Raw genomic sequence first — 17,599 nt, 5'->3', positions numbered from 1 at the left:
AAGACTAATTCAAAGGCATAAATCGGATGTTAAATTATTACCATTTGCATCCTCTTGAATAGTGTTGGTCGGACATATCTCCATTTCATTATCATTGACATTGTCATGAATGTTCTCACGAGGTTCATCACCATGATCATTATCATTGACATCCTCATGAATTCTCGTATCAAACTCATCACCATGTTCATTATCATTGGCAGCCTCGTTCGCAGCCTCGTTCTCAGCCTCGTTCTCAGCAGAAGCATATTCTACAAAGTCTCTTTCGAATTGTATATCTTCATCTAAATAATGACTTTCTGCATTAGGACCATAACAATGACGACTGGAAACCATTAAGGGATCAACAAAAGACATATCATTTCTGTTTAATATGACAGAATCAGTGCGAGCTTCAGAATGAGCAAGATGGCGTTTCTTTGACGGTAAAAAATTGTTAGCAAGATGACTAGGGAGGTTACTCTACTTTCCAATGGAGACATTGGTTTCAGCATTTGTTTTGGAAGAATACAAATTAGCTAACCTCTTACCACGACCCCTTGCCAGCATAAGAGGTGGTACGTACTCGCGTATAGATCTTACCATAGAAGATTGTTGTGCAGACCCATTGGGAAGAACCATTTTCTCCTGCATTGTTCATTGGTCAAAGTCAAGTCATACTATACAACCAAATAACTAAAACCCACAAAATTGACAAAACCATCAAAGTTAACCAAAGTCAACTTTGGTCAAAATCTAATTTGTACAACCAGAAAAACAACAACAAATCAAAGCAGACACTAAGCAAAACCAGAATGTCAGACATTAAATGTGCTAGCTGACGACTGAACCCTAACACTTTGCACTCAGCTGGCACAACACAATAGTCATCACAGAATCGGATCATGCTTAACCTTCTAATCTTCGATGCATACTGCTGATGTGCAACTTACGAGAAAATGAGGCTTCTAATACTGTAATTACATGGAACAATAAAGCTTTTGATAAGAACATCCTCTACTAAATAGACAGACAAAATGCAACTTTGAATGATACTGAATAGACAGACAAAATGCAAAACAGAATTCAGTCCTTCGTTCAATAGCCAATCGGTCAGGTGCAAAATGCAAAACAGAATTCAGTTCTTCGAACTTCGTTCATCTGTTACTAACTACTGCTTTGCTTTGATTGTAAATTGCTCTTCCAGGCAAAATTACCTATGTAAGAACTGCAAGCGGACTGGGCATTTTGCTAGAGAATGTCCAAATGCTTCTGTGTGCAAAAACTGTGGGCAGCCTGGGTAAGTTTATGAAACTTAGACTCTTAACAAGTGAAGGAAATAATGCCCTTGGTCCAAGTATGCATTCTATGTTAAGTCTAATAAATGCGGTTCAGTATTAATTAACAAGTTAATAATTCAGTGAGATCAAGTGAGCTGAATGCCTAGCTAGAGGCCGCTTCAGTTCAAGTGGAATTAATGATATTAATCCACAGCTTACTCTTGACTGAACCCGTAGGGTCACACAAATAGTACGTAAACGGATCAAGTATTTAATGGCATTAAATACTCCATCTATGAATATTCGGAACCGACGGATCTTGGTTTCAGTGGGAGCTAAGATCGTCACAGGCAAGAAATGAATACTCCGGAAACGATGATATTGCCGGAAACGGAAATATGGATCGTATCGGAAATATGAATATTATCCAAGTCGTAGATATTGCCGGAAACGGAAACATGGTACGTATCGGAAAATATTGTTGGAAATGGAAATATTACCAGAATCGGAAATATTGCCGGAAACGGAAATATTGTCAGAATCGGAAATATTACCGGAATCGGAAAATAATTCCGGAAACGGAAATATTAAATATTTGTTCGAAACGGAAATTAATTCCGGAATCGGAAATATTGAATATTGTTCGTATCGGAAATAGATTCCGGAAATGGAATTTTAATCAGAAGCGTATCGTACGAATTAGCATCGGACGAGGCCTGCCGGACGAAGGCCCAGCACGAAGCCAGGCCATCGCCCAGCAAGCACGCACGCCACAGCCCAGCGCGCACAAGGCCACGCATGCGTGGGCCGCGCTGCGTGGGCTGCTGCTCGCATGCGTGGGCAGCCCTTGTGGCTGCCGTATGTGTGTGAGTTTGAGCTCATGCGAGATTCCTGAATCTGCAAGAGTCAGTGTATGATTAAATGTCTATTCCTATTGGATAAATTGATTAAGTAGAATTCATGTAGAATTCTAATTCCAATTAATTCGCATCCTACTAGGATTACGATTCCTTTTCCATAACTCTATAAATAAAGGCCTAGGGGTCATAATTTATACACAAGTTTCAAAGTATTCAAAAGTGAGTTTTTTTTGAGAGAAAATTCAAACACCCATCTTGCCCCAAAAGTGCCGAATTTTCTGAGTACCTTAAGGGCGATTCTAGTTGGTCAATCTTAAGGCGGATCCGGACGTGCTGTGGACTTTCTACGGAGGGACGACACTTGGAGTCCTAAAAGACTTGTTCTTGTTCGGTTCGGGCGCAGCTAGGGAAGGCACGCAACAAAGAGTATGCATCTAAACTATGCTAAATGATTATGTGTAAATAATATGTTTCCTGGGTTAATGGTTGTTTCCGCATGATCTATGTAATGTCATATGTATCATAACCTAACAGTGGTATCACGAGCCCCTTATTATTTTCATAATCTAAATTGCATGAACATGGTTAAATATTACAAATTTGCAAGAATTAAAAGGGGTGATTAATTTTCGTAATTGTTAATTAGTTGCAAATTGCGTTTATTTAATTATACGTACGCAGTTTTTCGGCAGTTTCTTCATTACTCATCCGAATTGAGTGATTTATGTGTCAATTCCGCATGTAAAAGGCATTCTAAAATTTTGACAAAAATAGTATTTTTCTGCCGAACCCAGAATTCTCAAATTCGAAGCCTAACTATGACTTTTCGAAGGTTTTAGTTTTTCGAATGCAAAATTTCGTAAATTTAAGATGTTAAATTAAATATTTGCGATTCTTGTTGATAAATCTTGAATTTTTGATTGACCTATTGCATATGTTTAACAAGTTTGAATGCCTAGTCTTGTTAATTATGCAATCTAATTTGTAATTATGATTAATTTGTTGAAAATTAGAATAATTTAGAATTAATTTGATTTTCATAATTAATTGTAATTTAATTAGAAACCTATGATTAAAAACCACCATAAAAATTGTAAATTTACGATAAATTTTAAATTTTTATGACCTAGACTTGAATCCATATCAATCGGAAATCAATTGGATAATAAATTTTCGATTTTTTCGCCCTAAAATTATGAAATTAATATTATTTATTAATTTGTCATTAATTTTAAATATAAATTTTAAATTTTATGCGATTCGTTCAAATAACTTGCACGCGCGAAGCAATGGACGCTTCGTGTTACCCTTAAGGGGTGTTGTATAATGCGGGCATGCGACGACGAGCAAGGGAGCTCGTCGCCCGTGCGGCACGAATGCAATGAGCAAGGCCGTAGTGCACGAGCACAAGGCAGCAGCCCTGCCTTGTGTCGTGTGCCACGAGCAATGAACGTATGGGCATGGGCGAGGGGCGAGCCAAGGCAGTCGCGTGTGGGCAGCAAGCGAGCTGCGCCACAGCGCGCGCTGCCTCGCACAACAGCGCGCAGCCTCGTGCGCAGCGAGCGCAAGCTCGCGTGCCACGAGCGCTGCGCCCAGCATCACTCGCGCGCACCAGCGAGCGATCTCGCGCGCCAGCGCGCGATCTCGCGCGCCAGCGAGCGATGCAGCGCCCCAGCGAGCGATGGCTCGCGCGCACCAGCGAGCGATCTCGCGCACCAGCGAGCGCGGTAACGCGCGCGCGCTGCGAGCGATAGCTCGCGTGCGGTGGGCGCTGTGCGGAGGCTTGCGTATGGGACAGCAGCAGCTATGCAACGAGCGCATGGGCTGCGCGCACATGGCCAGCAATGGCTGTGTGCGTACAGCCCATGGGCGTGCAACGCGTAGGGTGTTTGCGTTACGATTAGATCGTTTTGAATGTTTAATTTGAAAATTTCAGTTCACGTAATTTTTAATTGTTTTTAAAATTAATAATTTGAATTAATTTCTTGGATTTTAATTTTGAATATTATAATTATAATAAATGGCATTTATTCTAATTATTTTACTAAAATTAAAATCATAAATTAATTTAAATGTGACTGAAATTAAAATTAAATTTTTGGATTCAATTATAAATTTATATGAGCTTTAAATTTTAATTAAATTTGTATGTTTCCGGTTAGACTAGAAATACAATTTTATGTTTAAAATTAGTAAAGCATATGAATTTATTGGTTTGAGTGGGAGTGCTTTTAGTCATAAACTCTTGATTAGGTCTACAAATCCTTAAGGTTAAAACAACTCGATTAGAATTAATAAGGACTGAATAATTGGTAGATTATTGGTGCCCTTGATTAATTGCTGCAAATGTTTACGTGATGCATAATGTGTTTAACTAACCAGCTATGTGGGCCATTCATGATAATGAATGGGTGAATGGTATATATTGTATATGTACTGTTTTGCAGGTTATGAAGTGACTAGTATGGCCCAAATAGGATAGAAAATATGGTCTGCGTACCATTAATTTGAATGTAATTGGTCTAAAGTACCAAAGTTGTTTTTCAATTCAAATATGGTCTGCGTACCATCAAATAGTTGTAATTAGTTATAACTTATCCTATTTGAAGAAAATGGTGCCTCCCACGGAGATTTTCAAGACGGACTTTGAAGTCAAAGCTTCAAGATGAAGTCGGGCCATACTAGATCACAAATATCTTATGCATGTTTTAAGTTATTTATTGCTTTAAATATGTCTTAAAATGCATGAGATCAAAAGCTTGATTATGTTGCATGATTAAGGATTTTAGTTCACTTAAAATCTAACCAACATAGTAAGAGCCTTAAGTTCCAAACTTAAAAATTGAGTTAAAAGGTGCCATGCCAAAATATACACTTGCTTGGATATCCTTTACATCAATCTAGTAATAGTTTTCGCTCAGCGAGGTGTTACTTATTGGTCCTAAAGGGGCAAGGTACACAAATAATTGTGAGTACATGTTAGTTTTGGTGAAACTCAACGATATAAGTAAGGAGTCCTTTTATGTCGTGGCAAATTCGATAGGTTTACCTAATAAGTTCTTAGACGTACCTATCAACCAAGAATAGTTTCTAGACTATTAGCAAAAGGCTTTTGCTTACCTAAGATGTTCTAGGATTAAGTCGACAAACTGTGCTTAGTTCTTCAATGATTTTAGGATCTTGGAATCATTTTATTCACACCTGCCGGAACACATAACTTGAATAAAATGCTTAATAAACATTGAATTATGCATGAATGCTAGAATTTAAGTTTATTAAGAGAAACTGTGAATGGTTATTTATTTGTTTATTCTTTTCAATTGTAGTTTTTAATATGGCAAACAACAATTCATTCAACATTCGATCAATTCTCGAAAAGGAGAAGTTGAACGGGAAAAACTTCCTTGACTGGCAAAGGAACTTGCAAATAGTTCTTATGCAGGAAGAAAAGGAGTATGTCCTAGATGAGGCGATGCCCGAAGCTCCAGGCGACGGGATCACTCAGGCAGCCCTCAATCGTTGGATTGATGCCAACAAGGATGTGAAATGTCTAATGCTCGCCACCATGAGTGCGGATCTGCAGAAAACGTTCATCAACTCAGATGCTTTCACAATCATCAGTGAGTTGAAGAACATGTTCCAAGATCTGGCTCGAGTCGAAAGATTCGAGACTCATAGGCAAATTCTTGAGACCAAGCTTAAGAAAGGCGAGCCCGTAAGTCCACATGTTCTCAAAATGATTGGACTCATTGAGAATATGAGTCGGCTGGATCAGCAATTTTCTCAGGAAATGGCTATAGACACCATCCTCCATTCTCTTCATAGCGGGTATGATCAGTTCAAACTGAACTACAGTATGAATAGTCTGGACAAAACGCTCACTGAGCTTCACGGTATGCTGAAGACCGCTGAAAAGACGCTCAAAAGTGATAAGCAGGATGTGCTTATGGTGCGTGGGGGCAAGTTCAAGAAATCTGGAAAGAAGAGGAATGCTAAGAAAGGTGGCAACAAGGCCAGCCCAACTAAGCAAACTGGCGCCAAATCTGCAAAGAGGAAGGTCAGTCAACCCACTTCTGAATCCGAATGCTTCTACTGCAAGAAGAAGGGGCATTGGAAGAGAGATTGCTTGAAGCTAAAGGAAGATCAGAAGAACGGAACAGTCGTTCCATCTTCAGGTATTTTCGTTATAGACTGTATACTTGCTAATTCAACTTCTTGGGTATTAGATACAGGTTGTGGCTCACACTTATGTTCCAATCCACAGGGACTAAGAAGAAGTAGAAAGTTAAGCAAGGGTGAAGTCGACCTACGAGTGGGAAATGGAGCACGGATTGCTGCATTAGCTGTAGGAACATACTATTTGTCGTTGCCCTCCGGGCTAGTTTTGGAACTGGAAGAATGTTTCCATGTTCCAAGTCTTACTAAAAACATCATTTCAGTTTCTTGCTTAGATGCTAAGGGATTTTCCTTTATAATAAAAGACAATAGTTGTTCGTTTTATTTTAAAGAGATGTTTTATGGATCTGCTAGATTAGTCAATGGACTTTATTTATTAGATCACGACAAACAAGTATATAACATAAATACCAAAAAGGCCAAAAAGGATGATTCAGATCTCACCTATCTGTGGCATTGTCGATTAGGCCATATAAACTTGAAACGCTTAGAAAGACTTCAAAGAGAAGGAATTCTAGAACCATTTGACTTAGAGGATTATGGTAAATGCGAATCATGTTTACTTGGCAAAATGACAAAGCAACCTTTCTCTAAAGTTGGAGAAAGAGCAAATGAACTATTGGGTTTAATCCATACAGATGTATGTGGACCAATGAGTACAAATGCTAGAGGTGGTTTCAGCTACTTTATCACTTTCACTGATGACTTCAGTAGGTATGGTTATGTCTACCTAATGAAGCATAAGTCTGAATCCTTTGACAAATTCAAGGAATTTCAGAGTGAAGTAGAGAATCAATTAGGCAAGAAGATCAAGGCACTGCGGTCTGATAGAGGCGGTGAATATCTGAGCTATGAATTTGATGACCATCTGAAAGAATGTGGAATTCTATCAGAATTGACTCCTCCTGGAACACCACAATGGAACGGTGTGTCAGAACGGAGGAACAGAACCTTGCTAGACATGGTCAGGTCAATGATGGGTCAGGCCGAACTTCCATTAGAATTTTGGGGACATGCACTAAATACAGCTGCACTCACTACAAATAGAGCTCCGTCTAAAGCTGTCGAAAAGACTCCATACGAATTATGGTTTGGAAAGCCTCCAAATGTGTCTTTTCTTAAGATTTGGGGATGTGAAGTATACGTCAAACGATTAATTTCAGACAAACTTCATCCAAAATCTGACAAATGTATCCTTGTGGGCTATCCAAAGGAAACAAAGGGGTATTACTTCTACAATACATCTGAGAACAAAGTGTTTGTTGCTCGAGATGGTGTCTTTTTGGAGAAGGATCATATTTCCAAAATGACAAGTGGGAGAAAAGTAGACCTCGAAGAAATTCGAGTCGAACAACAAACTCTAGAGAATGCTCAAGATGACATTCAGGATGAAACTCAGAGACCTTTAGAAGAATCTGGTGAGAATCATGGTCAATCTAGAAATGTTACCCCGCGTAGATCGCAAAGATATAGATCTCAACCGGAAAGGTACTTAGGTATTTTGACGAACGAGAGCTATGACGTTCTATTACTTGAAAGTGATGAACCTGCGACCTACAAGCAAGCTATGACGAGCCCTAGCTCCAAGCAATGGCAAGAAGCCATGCAATCTGAATTAGACTCCATGTCTGAAAACCAAGTATGGGATTTGGTCGATTTGCCAGATGGCTACCAAGCCATTGGAAGCAAATGGGTTTTCAAACTGAAAAAGGACAAGGATGGGAAACTTGAAGTTTTCAAAGCTAGATTGGTTGCGAAAGGTTACAGGCAAGTCCACGGTGTGGATTACGATGAAACCTTTTCACCAGTTGCAATGCTAAAGTCTATTCGAATAATGTTAGCAATCGCTGCATATTACGATTACGAAATATGGCAGATGGATGTCAAAACTGCTTTCTTAAACGGCGTTTTAACAGAAACTGTGTTTATGACACAGCCTGAAGGTTTTGAGGATCCAAAGAATGCTAAAAAGGTATGCAAGCTAAAGAAGTCAATCTACGGATTGAAGCAGGCATCCAGGAGCTGGAATATACGTTTTGATGAAGCAGTCAGTGACTTTGGTTTCATCAAGAACGCGGACGAATCTTGTGTATACAAGAAGGTCAGTGGGAGCAAAATTGCTTTCCTAGTATTATATGTCGACGACATATTGCTTATCGGAAATGACATTCCTATGTTGAACTCTGTCAAGATTTGGCTTGGGAAATGTTTTTCGATGAAGGATCTAGGAGAAGCACAGTACATATTGGGCATCAAGATTTACAGAGATAGATCTAAAAAGATGATTGGACTTAGTCAAAGCACTTATATCAATAAGGTGCTTGATAGGTTCAAGATGGCGGACTCCAAGCGAGGCTACCTACCCATGTCTCATGGAATGACTCTAAGCAAGACTCAGTGCCCAAAAACACTTGATGAGCGTAGACGAATGAATGGGATTCCATATGCATCATTGATTGGTTCAATAATGTATGCTATGATATGTACACGCCCGGATGTTGCGTACGCACTCAGTGCTACGAGCAGATACCAGTCAGACCCAGGAGAGGCGCATTGGACTGCTGCCAAGAATATTCTGAAGTACCTGAAAAGGCACAAAGATGACTTCCTGGTCTATGGTGGAGATGATGAATTAATTGTTAAAGGCTATACGGACGCAAGTTTCCAAACCGACAAAGATGATTTCAGATCACAGTCTGGGTTTGTCTTCTGCCTCAACGGAGGAGCAGTAAGCTGGAAAAGTGCTAAGCAAAGCACCATTGCGGATTCTACAACTGAAGCGGAGTACATTGCTGCACATGAAGCAGCAAAGGAAGCTATATGGCTAAGGAAGTTCATAGGAGAACTTGGTGTAGTCCCCTCCATTAAAGGACCAATAGCCCTGTATTGTGATAATAACGGAGCTATTGCACAGGCAAAAGAGCCTAGACACCACCAGAGAGTCAAGCATGTACTTCGTAGATTTCACCTTCTACGAGAGTTCGTTGAAAGAAAAGAAGTCGAGATAAGAAAAATTGGAACTGATGACAACATATCAGATCCATTAACTAAACCTCTGCCGCAAGCGAAGCACAACTCGCACACTGCAGCTATGGGAATCAAGCATATTGGAGAATGGCTTTGATGTCTCTGTTTAATGTTTTAAAGTTTTAGAGTTTAAATCTTTGTAAAACATTATTGGTTAATCATTCACAATAAATGAAAGGAATTCATTTTTCCATTTAATTTGTGGTTTATTAAATGATGAGTCCCTTCAACTTGACGATATATTCAAGATAGACTGTCAGGACCAGTCCTGTGACTAAGAAATGTCTATCAAGTGAACTTGAATGTCAAAGGTTGAAAATGGTCCCTAGTCGGAGTTTTCTATAAAAATGGACGCATAGAAAACGTTAGACGATTAGAATGCAAGATGACTAGTAGTTCTGTTTCTTGAACTATGTGGACATGGCAATGTCATAATCATTTGCATAGATACTTACTTTGGGAAGACTAGTATCGGACAAGACCTATGAAACTTTACTGTAAGAGATGAAAGTCTGTCATAAGTAAATTTCATTAAATTATTAGACACTAAATCCTCAATACCTGAGTGATTTGAGATTACTTGTTTGAGAACTGGTTGCTTTGACGTTGACCAACCGTCGCACCGTAAAAGGAGGCTATAAAGGCAACGCTCAGGTAATCACCTATCAAACGAAGTCTAATCTCAAGATCGCAAGATTGGGATTGTCCTCCCATAAATCGGGATGAGATGCTTAAAAGTTGTACAAGGCCACTCGGAGAACTAGAAACTGTGAAATGCATGGCCGTGCTCGGATGAATCATAGGCTATGATTATCTGTTTATTTGATCAGTTGAACTCTGAAACCGAGGAACACCTCTGGACATAATAAGGATGACAACTCTTACCTTATGTTCAAGAGCAAGCATCGAGCGACAAAGGAATTAGGAAATGCACACTTGTCCCTAAGGACAAGTGGGAGACTGAAGGAAATAATGCCCTTGGTCCAAGTATGCATTCTATGTTAAGTCTAATAAATGCGGTTCAGTATTAATTAACAAGTTAATAATTCAGTGAGATCAAGTGAGCTGAATGCCTAGCTAGAGGCCGCTTCAGTTCAAGTGGAATTAATGATATTAATCCACAGCTTACTCTTGACTGAACCCGTAGGGTCACACAAATAGTACGTAAACGGATCAAGTATTTAATGGCATTAAATACTCCATCTATGAATATTCGGAACCGACGGATCTTGGTTTCAGTGGGAGCTAAGATCGTCACAGGCAAGAAATGAATACTCCGGAAACGATGATATTGCCGGAAACGGAAATATGGATCGTATCGGAAATATGAATATTATCCAAGTCGTAGATATTGCCGGAAACGGAAACATGGTACGTATCGGAAAATATTGTTGGAAATGGAAATATTACCAGAATCGGAAATATTGCCGGAAACGGAAATATTGTCAGAATCGGAAATATTACCGGAATCGGAAAATAATTCCGGAAACGGAAATATTAAATATTTGTTCGAAACGGAAATTAATTCCGGAATCGGAAATATTGAATATTGTTCGTATCGGAAATAGATTCCGGAAATGGAATTTTAATCAGAAGCGTATCGTACGAATTAGCATCGGACGAGGCCTGCCGGACGAAGGCCCAGCACGAAGCCAGGCCATCGCCCAGCAAGCACGCACGCCACAGCCCAGCGCGCACAAGGCCACGCATGCGTGGGCCGCGCTGCGTGGGCTGCTGCTCGCATGCGTGGGCAGCCCTTGTGGCTGCCGTATGTGTGTGAGTTTGAGCTCATGCGAGATTCCTGAATCTGCAAGAGTCAGTGTATGATTAAATGTCTATTCCTATTGGATAAATTGATTAAGTAGAATTCATGTAGAATTCTAATTCCAATTAATTCGCATCCTACTAGGATTACGATTCCTTTTCCATAACTCTATAAATAAAGGCCTAGGGGTCATAATTTATACACAAGTTTCAAAGTATTCAAAAGTGAGTTTTTTTTGAGAGAAAATTCAAACACCCATCTTGCCCCAAAAGTGCCGAATTTTTTGAGTACCTTAAGGGCGATTCTAGTTGGTCAATCTTAAGGCGGATCCGGACGTGCTGTGGACTTTCTACGGAGGGACGACACTTGGAGTCCTAAAAGACTTGTTCTTGTTCGGTTCGGGCGCAGCTAGGGAAGGCACGCAACAAAGAGTATGCATCTAAACTATGCTAAATGATTATGTGTAAATAATATGTTTCCTGGGTTAATGGTTGTTTCCGCATGATCTATGTAATGTCATATGTATCATAACCTAACAACAAGTTCATTTTGGTTTATAATGCTACCACTTGTCTACTGTTCCATTCTGCTTAAACTGAGTGCAAACAGTTTCTTTGCAAAAATCGTTGTCAGATATTCATGTTATGATTTTCTTTTTATTTTTACTTTCTTTTTTGTTATTCAATGGGGAGCACAACCAAACACAACCCGCAACCCTAGCAGCAAACACCAATAACGCAATAGCAACAAGACACAAAAATTAACCAGAAGCATATCAACACACGATGAACCAGGAACTAGAGCACTAGCCTGCAGCAAACAAACCGCACTCAGCAGAAACACTAGCTGAACTAAGCAACCAGGCTGCAGTAGACAACAGCAGCGACCCTACCAACAACCTGCATTCCAGAACAAGCCAACAGACTGACTGCAAGCATTCCAGAACAAGCCAACAGACTGACTGCACCTAAACACCAAATCCAGGGAGAAAACCAGGAATAAGACAACACAAACAAAACTGAATGCAGACACAACAGAACAGAACAACAGAACAACTGGTTAAAACTCCATGTAAACATGTATAATAATTTATACAAACCCCATACACAAAATTCTTTTAGTTTAACACCAAATTGTTTCAGACATATTGTCCTAATTATGATTCATTTTCAAAAGAACATGAAGAATGCAGAAAATTAGTAGCACCAGAAGCAGTGCATCAATACACCTGCAGATCAGTGAATAAACCCATGTGTGTTTGAGGTGGGCGTTGAGTCTAGTCATAAATGTCATATGGTGGTCAGAATAATCCGAGTACTTGGTCATTTGTATGCAAAAGAAGTTTTTCGCACCGATGACTAGCATGGCTTTTATAGCATCATTTTCATCTGGTCATTCTTACACATAAATGCAGAGGAAAGTAGCACTGCAGCAGAGTACAACAGCACTGCAACAGATTACAGTAGCACTGCAGCAGAGCAAACAACAGAACTGTTGCACATCAGAACTGCCCTACACAACAACATACTGGCCTGAACAATGACAACAGGCCTGTAGCAATCAGTCATGCCATATGCCAGAAACCAAGACCAAGACTGAATCTAAGGCATATATATCTTTGTACAGAAATCGTGTCAAAGCGTATAAGAGAAATATGTACAAATGCAAATCGCAAGAACGAACTCAGCATTGACTAAAACAGTCCAATAGAATTCAACTCAAAAATCAAACCAATTTCTCACAAATAAATTATCAATCAAACTCATAGAAATCTAATTCCAGCAAGTCATAACTACAATGAGCATTCTTATTCAACCAAACCACTTTTTAGTTGGAAAAACAGCTCGTAAAACAAAAACGTCAAACAAAAAATCCAATAAAACCACAACAAATACAATTACGGAACGAATAGTCAGGTGATCAAGATTTTGGAAAGCAAAAGCAAACAGAAAATTGACCAATAAATCTTTTATAAACCTAAACTCCCCCACAAAAAACTAAAATTGACACATAACTAAACCACCACAATAATACCAACTGCAACAGGTAATGAATCATTCCTCTCTTCTCCTCTTCACAGGAGCTTGTTGTTCTCCACTTTTGATTGAAATATCTTCCACAATAATGGGATCTATGCTAGCCCGACTTCTACATATTTCACTACTTGCACTTGTAGAGGAAGATGCAACATATGTTGGTCTATCAAATTCACTCTGTTGGTATGCTTCACTTTGCTCATCAACATCACTGTCATCATCTAACAAGTTGCGCGGTTGAGTCTTTGATGCAATAACCCAACCTTTGTTAATGTTGGCGGTGGCATAAAAATCTTGTCTTGCTTGACTAGCTAAGATAAATGGTTCATCAGTTTTTAATTGCCTATTGCAATTAATACTAATGGTTCCATATTCATCTTATTTGATTCCTCTTATCTTATCAAATACATCCCACCAGTTACACCGAAATAGCACAATCCGGTTTCCTCCGAGATATTGTATCTCTAAAATTTCTGTTACAACTCCATAATAATCCATGTTCTCATCTCCATCACCCGTATTTCCTAACACAACCACGCCACTATTTTGTGTTCTCAAATTCTTATCAAGGTTTTGGGTACGAAATCTGTATCCATTTACAACATAACCACTAAAAGATGTTACATATTCAGTTGGTCCACGTGAAAGTGAGAGGAGATTTTCTATTTCCTTGCTCTTATTATTCTCATATAAGAGCGCAACCTACCAAAATTAAATAATGAAAAAAAGTAATAATAAAAAAATTCACTTGTCTGGAAATCAAATACGAAGTATTAAAATATATTCCTTACTTCATCCTTAAACCATTTTCTAAAATTCTCGCTCCATTCCTCTTCGGTGATCCCAGAATCATCTATTGGATGAGTTTCAGAATACTCTCTGTAAGCAAAAAAGTATATAAAAATATAAAGAAAATTTTTGTGAATATGAAGAAAAGATATTTACTCTTAGACTCTTACTGTAGGAAAGGTTGAACCTCGTCGCAGTTCTTCAAAATGTAATCGTGAGCTTGATCCATTTCACGCCTGGGAACACTTATAACAGTTGGAGCTCCTAAACCTCTACCAGAATGGCTGAAAATATCGAAGGCTTCATCACTGCCGTTTGCATTTTCATAATTTCGTTCCTGGCGATTAAATCTTGTTTCTATATTATGCATATACCTTGAGCAAAGGGTCATACACTCATCTGCTAAATAGCCCTCCACAATTGATGCTTCTGGATGAGCCCTATTTCGTACATAAGATTTAAGCTTATACATATATTGTTCAATAGGATACATCCATCTGAACTGAACAGGACCTCCGATCATAGCTTCATTGGCTAAATGAATTGGCAAATGCATCATCACATCAAAGAACGAGGGAGGAAAAACCTTCTCTAATTTGCAGAGAGTGATAGGAATTTGGGTCTCTAGTTGCTTCAATTCACTCACTTTAAGTACTTTAGCACATAATAAGGTAAAGTACCTTGATAGCTCAATCAGTGCTTCACGTACAAGTGGAGTGAGTAGACCACGTATTTCCAAAGGAAGTAGATGTTCGAGTATTACATGGCAATCATGGCTCTTTAAACCTGAAATTTTTCCTTCCTTAGTGTTGACACAGTAAGATATATTCGATGAAAAACCGTCAGGTACTTTTAACTCTTTCAAAAAATTACAAAATCTTTGCTTCTCGGCAGGAGAAAAAGTAAACGGTGCTGGAGGCATCTTATATTTGTCCCCTTCTTTGACTGGGTGCAATGTGGCCTTATCCCCATAGCTTCCAAGTCATGACGTGATTTTATAGTGTCTTTAGTCTTCCCTTTGATGTTCATAATTGTCCCAAGAACACTATCACATATATTTTTCTCAATATGCATCACGTCTAAATTGTGCCGTAACAAATGTTTCCTCCAGTATGGAAGCTCAAAGAAAATACTTTTCTTATTCCAATTATCACCCCTAAGCTCATGATTTATTTTTGTCTTCACATGTGGATCCTTGGACAAAACAATGTTCTCGAGATCCTCGAGTTGACGAAGAATTTCATCAATTGAACAAGGTTCAGGAGGTAGACCATGCTCAACTTTTCCGTCAAATGAATCCTTATCCTTCCGCCATCTATGGTTCTTTGGCAAATAACATCTATGCTCCATGTAGCATTCTTTGCCCCCATGAGATAGTCTCATTGATCGTGTATCCTTAAGGCAACGAGGGCATGCCAAATAACCCTTAGTACTCCATCCTGACAACATGGCATATGCTGGAAAATCATTAATGTTCCACATCAGTGCTGCACGTAAATTAAAATGATGTTGAGTTGCTGCATCGAAGGTCTCGACACCAGTGTCCCATAGATCTTTTAATTCCTCGATCAATGGTTGCAAATATATGTCAATTGCATCACCGGGTCCTTTAGGACCAGGAATAAGCATCGAAAGAAGTATATTAGACTGCTTCATACAAAGATCTGGAGGTAAGTTATATGGCATAAGTACTACAGGCCAAATACTATAAGGTGTTTTCGAGTTTGCAAAGGGTTGAAAACCATCACTGGCAAGCCCCAACCTAACATTTCTAGGATCTGATGCAAACTCGGGAAACTCCTTGTCAAATGACTCCACGCGGCTCCATCAACAGGATGTCGCATCGTACCATCTTTATTCTTTTTACCATCATGCCACCTCATCAAAGAAGCAGTCTTTGAACACATGAATAATCTTTGAAACCTCGGTTTTAGTGGGAAGTAGCGCAATATCTTGTGAGGTATTTTTTTACCATTTGACTTACACTTGTCTTCCCCACTGTGTTTGTTAGTTTTCCATCTCGATGCACCGCAAATATTGCAGGCATCTAGCATCTCATTCTCCTTCCAATATAACATGCAATCATTAACACATGCATCGATATTTTCATAGGAAAGTCCGAGGTTTCTCATGATCTTTTTTGACTCTTTGTAAGAATCTGGTAAAGTTGACCCTGTAGGTAAAAGCCGATTCTTCAAAAATTTGAGAAGCATGCTAAAAGACTCATTGGTCCAACGACCAAGAGTCTTAATATGAAGAAGCTCCAAGATTGCAGACATTGTAGAACCCTTAGCACCTTCATAGACCGGATCTTGTGAATCCTTCAATAGGTTATAAAAAATTTTAGCGTCGGCATTTGGCTCCTCGACATCATTGACATCATCAGAGGGACTAACATCATTGAACGCAGGATATAAATCCCTTAGAATATCAAAAATTTCATCATGGTCTTCTCCCTCATCATGATCCTCGTCAGACACGATTTCTGACTTATCCAACCCCTCCCCATGATGATACCAGAAGGTGTATCTTTTGATTATTCCAAAAACAAGTAGATGTTCCCTTACTTTCTCACGATCACCGGATTCTCCATTCATACATTTGGTACAAGGACAACGAATTGTCTCAGTTTTCAACTTTTGAAAAGCATAGTCTAAAAAATTATTAACTCCCTCAGCATATGTTGGATCACCAATGTAATCTTTAATGGAAATCCAATCCTTACAGAGAGTCATTTTCACCAAGTATAATAATAAAATGGCAGCAAAAAATTACCTAGAGAATCAACAAAGACAAGAATATGTTATTTTAAAAAAACCGGTCCACGATCATGATAAATGTAAGAGGTAGAATAATCCAACACTTAATACGACAAATTTCAGCAAATGCAGGCTAGCATAAAATTTCGCACACATAGTATATTGAGTCAATGAATGCTGACTCGACTAGATTTCTTGGTCATATAAGTCAACCAAGGCAGGCCTAATACACTTAAAAGTATATAAAACTTTATGAAAAATATTATACGCATACAAGCCTAATTCTTAGGATGGGTATACGACAATACTATATTTTTTCAAACTTTGGATGGGAATCAAACCTAACTAAAGGGTGTATTAGATTTTTAGATGTATCGGGTTGTTGCAGAGGTTACTTATCACTATGGCTAGCTTCATATCAGGTTTTAGACATTAAGATCAGAAATGTCAGAATATAGGCAGAATTTGTTAATTCAGAATATAGGCAGAACTTGTTAATTAAGATCAAGGATCAGTTTAATCCTGGAATTTATTTATTAAGATCAGAATATAGGCAGAACTTGTTAATTCAGTCAAGGATCATTTTAATCCTGGAATTTATTTATTATTCATTTTAATATTTTTGTGCTGTTTTCTTGCAATTTTAAATATAGGATCACAGAGGGCAGAAGGTTAAACTGGATTATGAGTCAGGTTAAACTCAATTTTAAGCTTATACATAGATTATATCTAGGATGTTTATTCTACAGTATCGGGTCCAGTCATACTTGTCAGACATCAGCAAATATTTAGCAATCAAAACTAACCACAAGTCAAGAATAGAAATATAAAAAATTAAAAAAACAAATTACCAACCACTCTGAATCTTAACAAATTGCCCAAAAACATAAAAGAGTACGCATACCAGGAAGCTTAACCTAGAAATAGA

The 17,599-nt window shown here is 38.7% G+C and overlaps 2 protein-coding genes across 2 annotated transcripts; both read right to left on the bottom strand.

Annotated features, from left to right (window-relative positions):
- Positions 1-13,141: 13,141 nt before the first annotated feature.
- On the bottom strand, positions 13,142-15,598 carry LOC130463209 (uncharacterized). Its single transcript, XM_056832268.1, has 5 exons — positions 14,821-15,598; positions 14,083-14,698; positions 13,915-14,002; positions 13,539-13,825; positions 13,142-13,466 (listed from the first exon to the last, which is right to left on the bottom strand). The coding sequence occupies exons 1-5, from the start codon at positions 15,596-15,598 to the stop codon at positions 13,142-13,144; spliced, it is 2,094 nt and encodes a 697-aa protein (XP_056688246.1).
- A 5-nt stretch (positions 15,599-15,603) lies between these two features.
- LOC130463208 (uncharacterized) lies at positions 15,604-16,647 on the bottom strand. The gene has a single exon (XM_056832267.1). It carries the CDS (start codon positions 16,645-16,647, stop codon positions 15,604-15,606), a length of 1,044 nt encoding a protein of 347 aa, XP_056688245.1.
- Between the last annotated feature and the right edge of the window lie 952 nt (positions 16,648-17,599).

This window comes from Spinacia oleracea, chromosome 6 (genome assembly GCF_020520425.1).
Source record: "Spinacia oleracea cultivar Varoflay chromosome 6, BTI_SOV_V1, whole genome shotgun sequence".
NCBI classification, from domain to species: Eukaryota; Viridiplantae; Streptophyta; class Magnoliopsida; order Caryophyllales; family Amaranthaceae; genus Spinacia; species Spinacia oleracea.
Note: the sequence above shows the minus strand (reverse complement) of the source record. Positions and strands in the feature narration are given on the sequence as shown.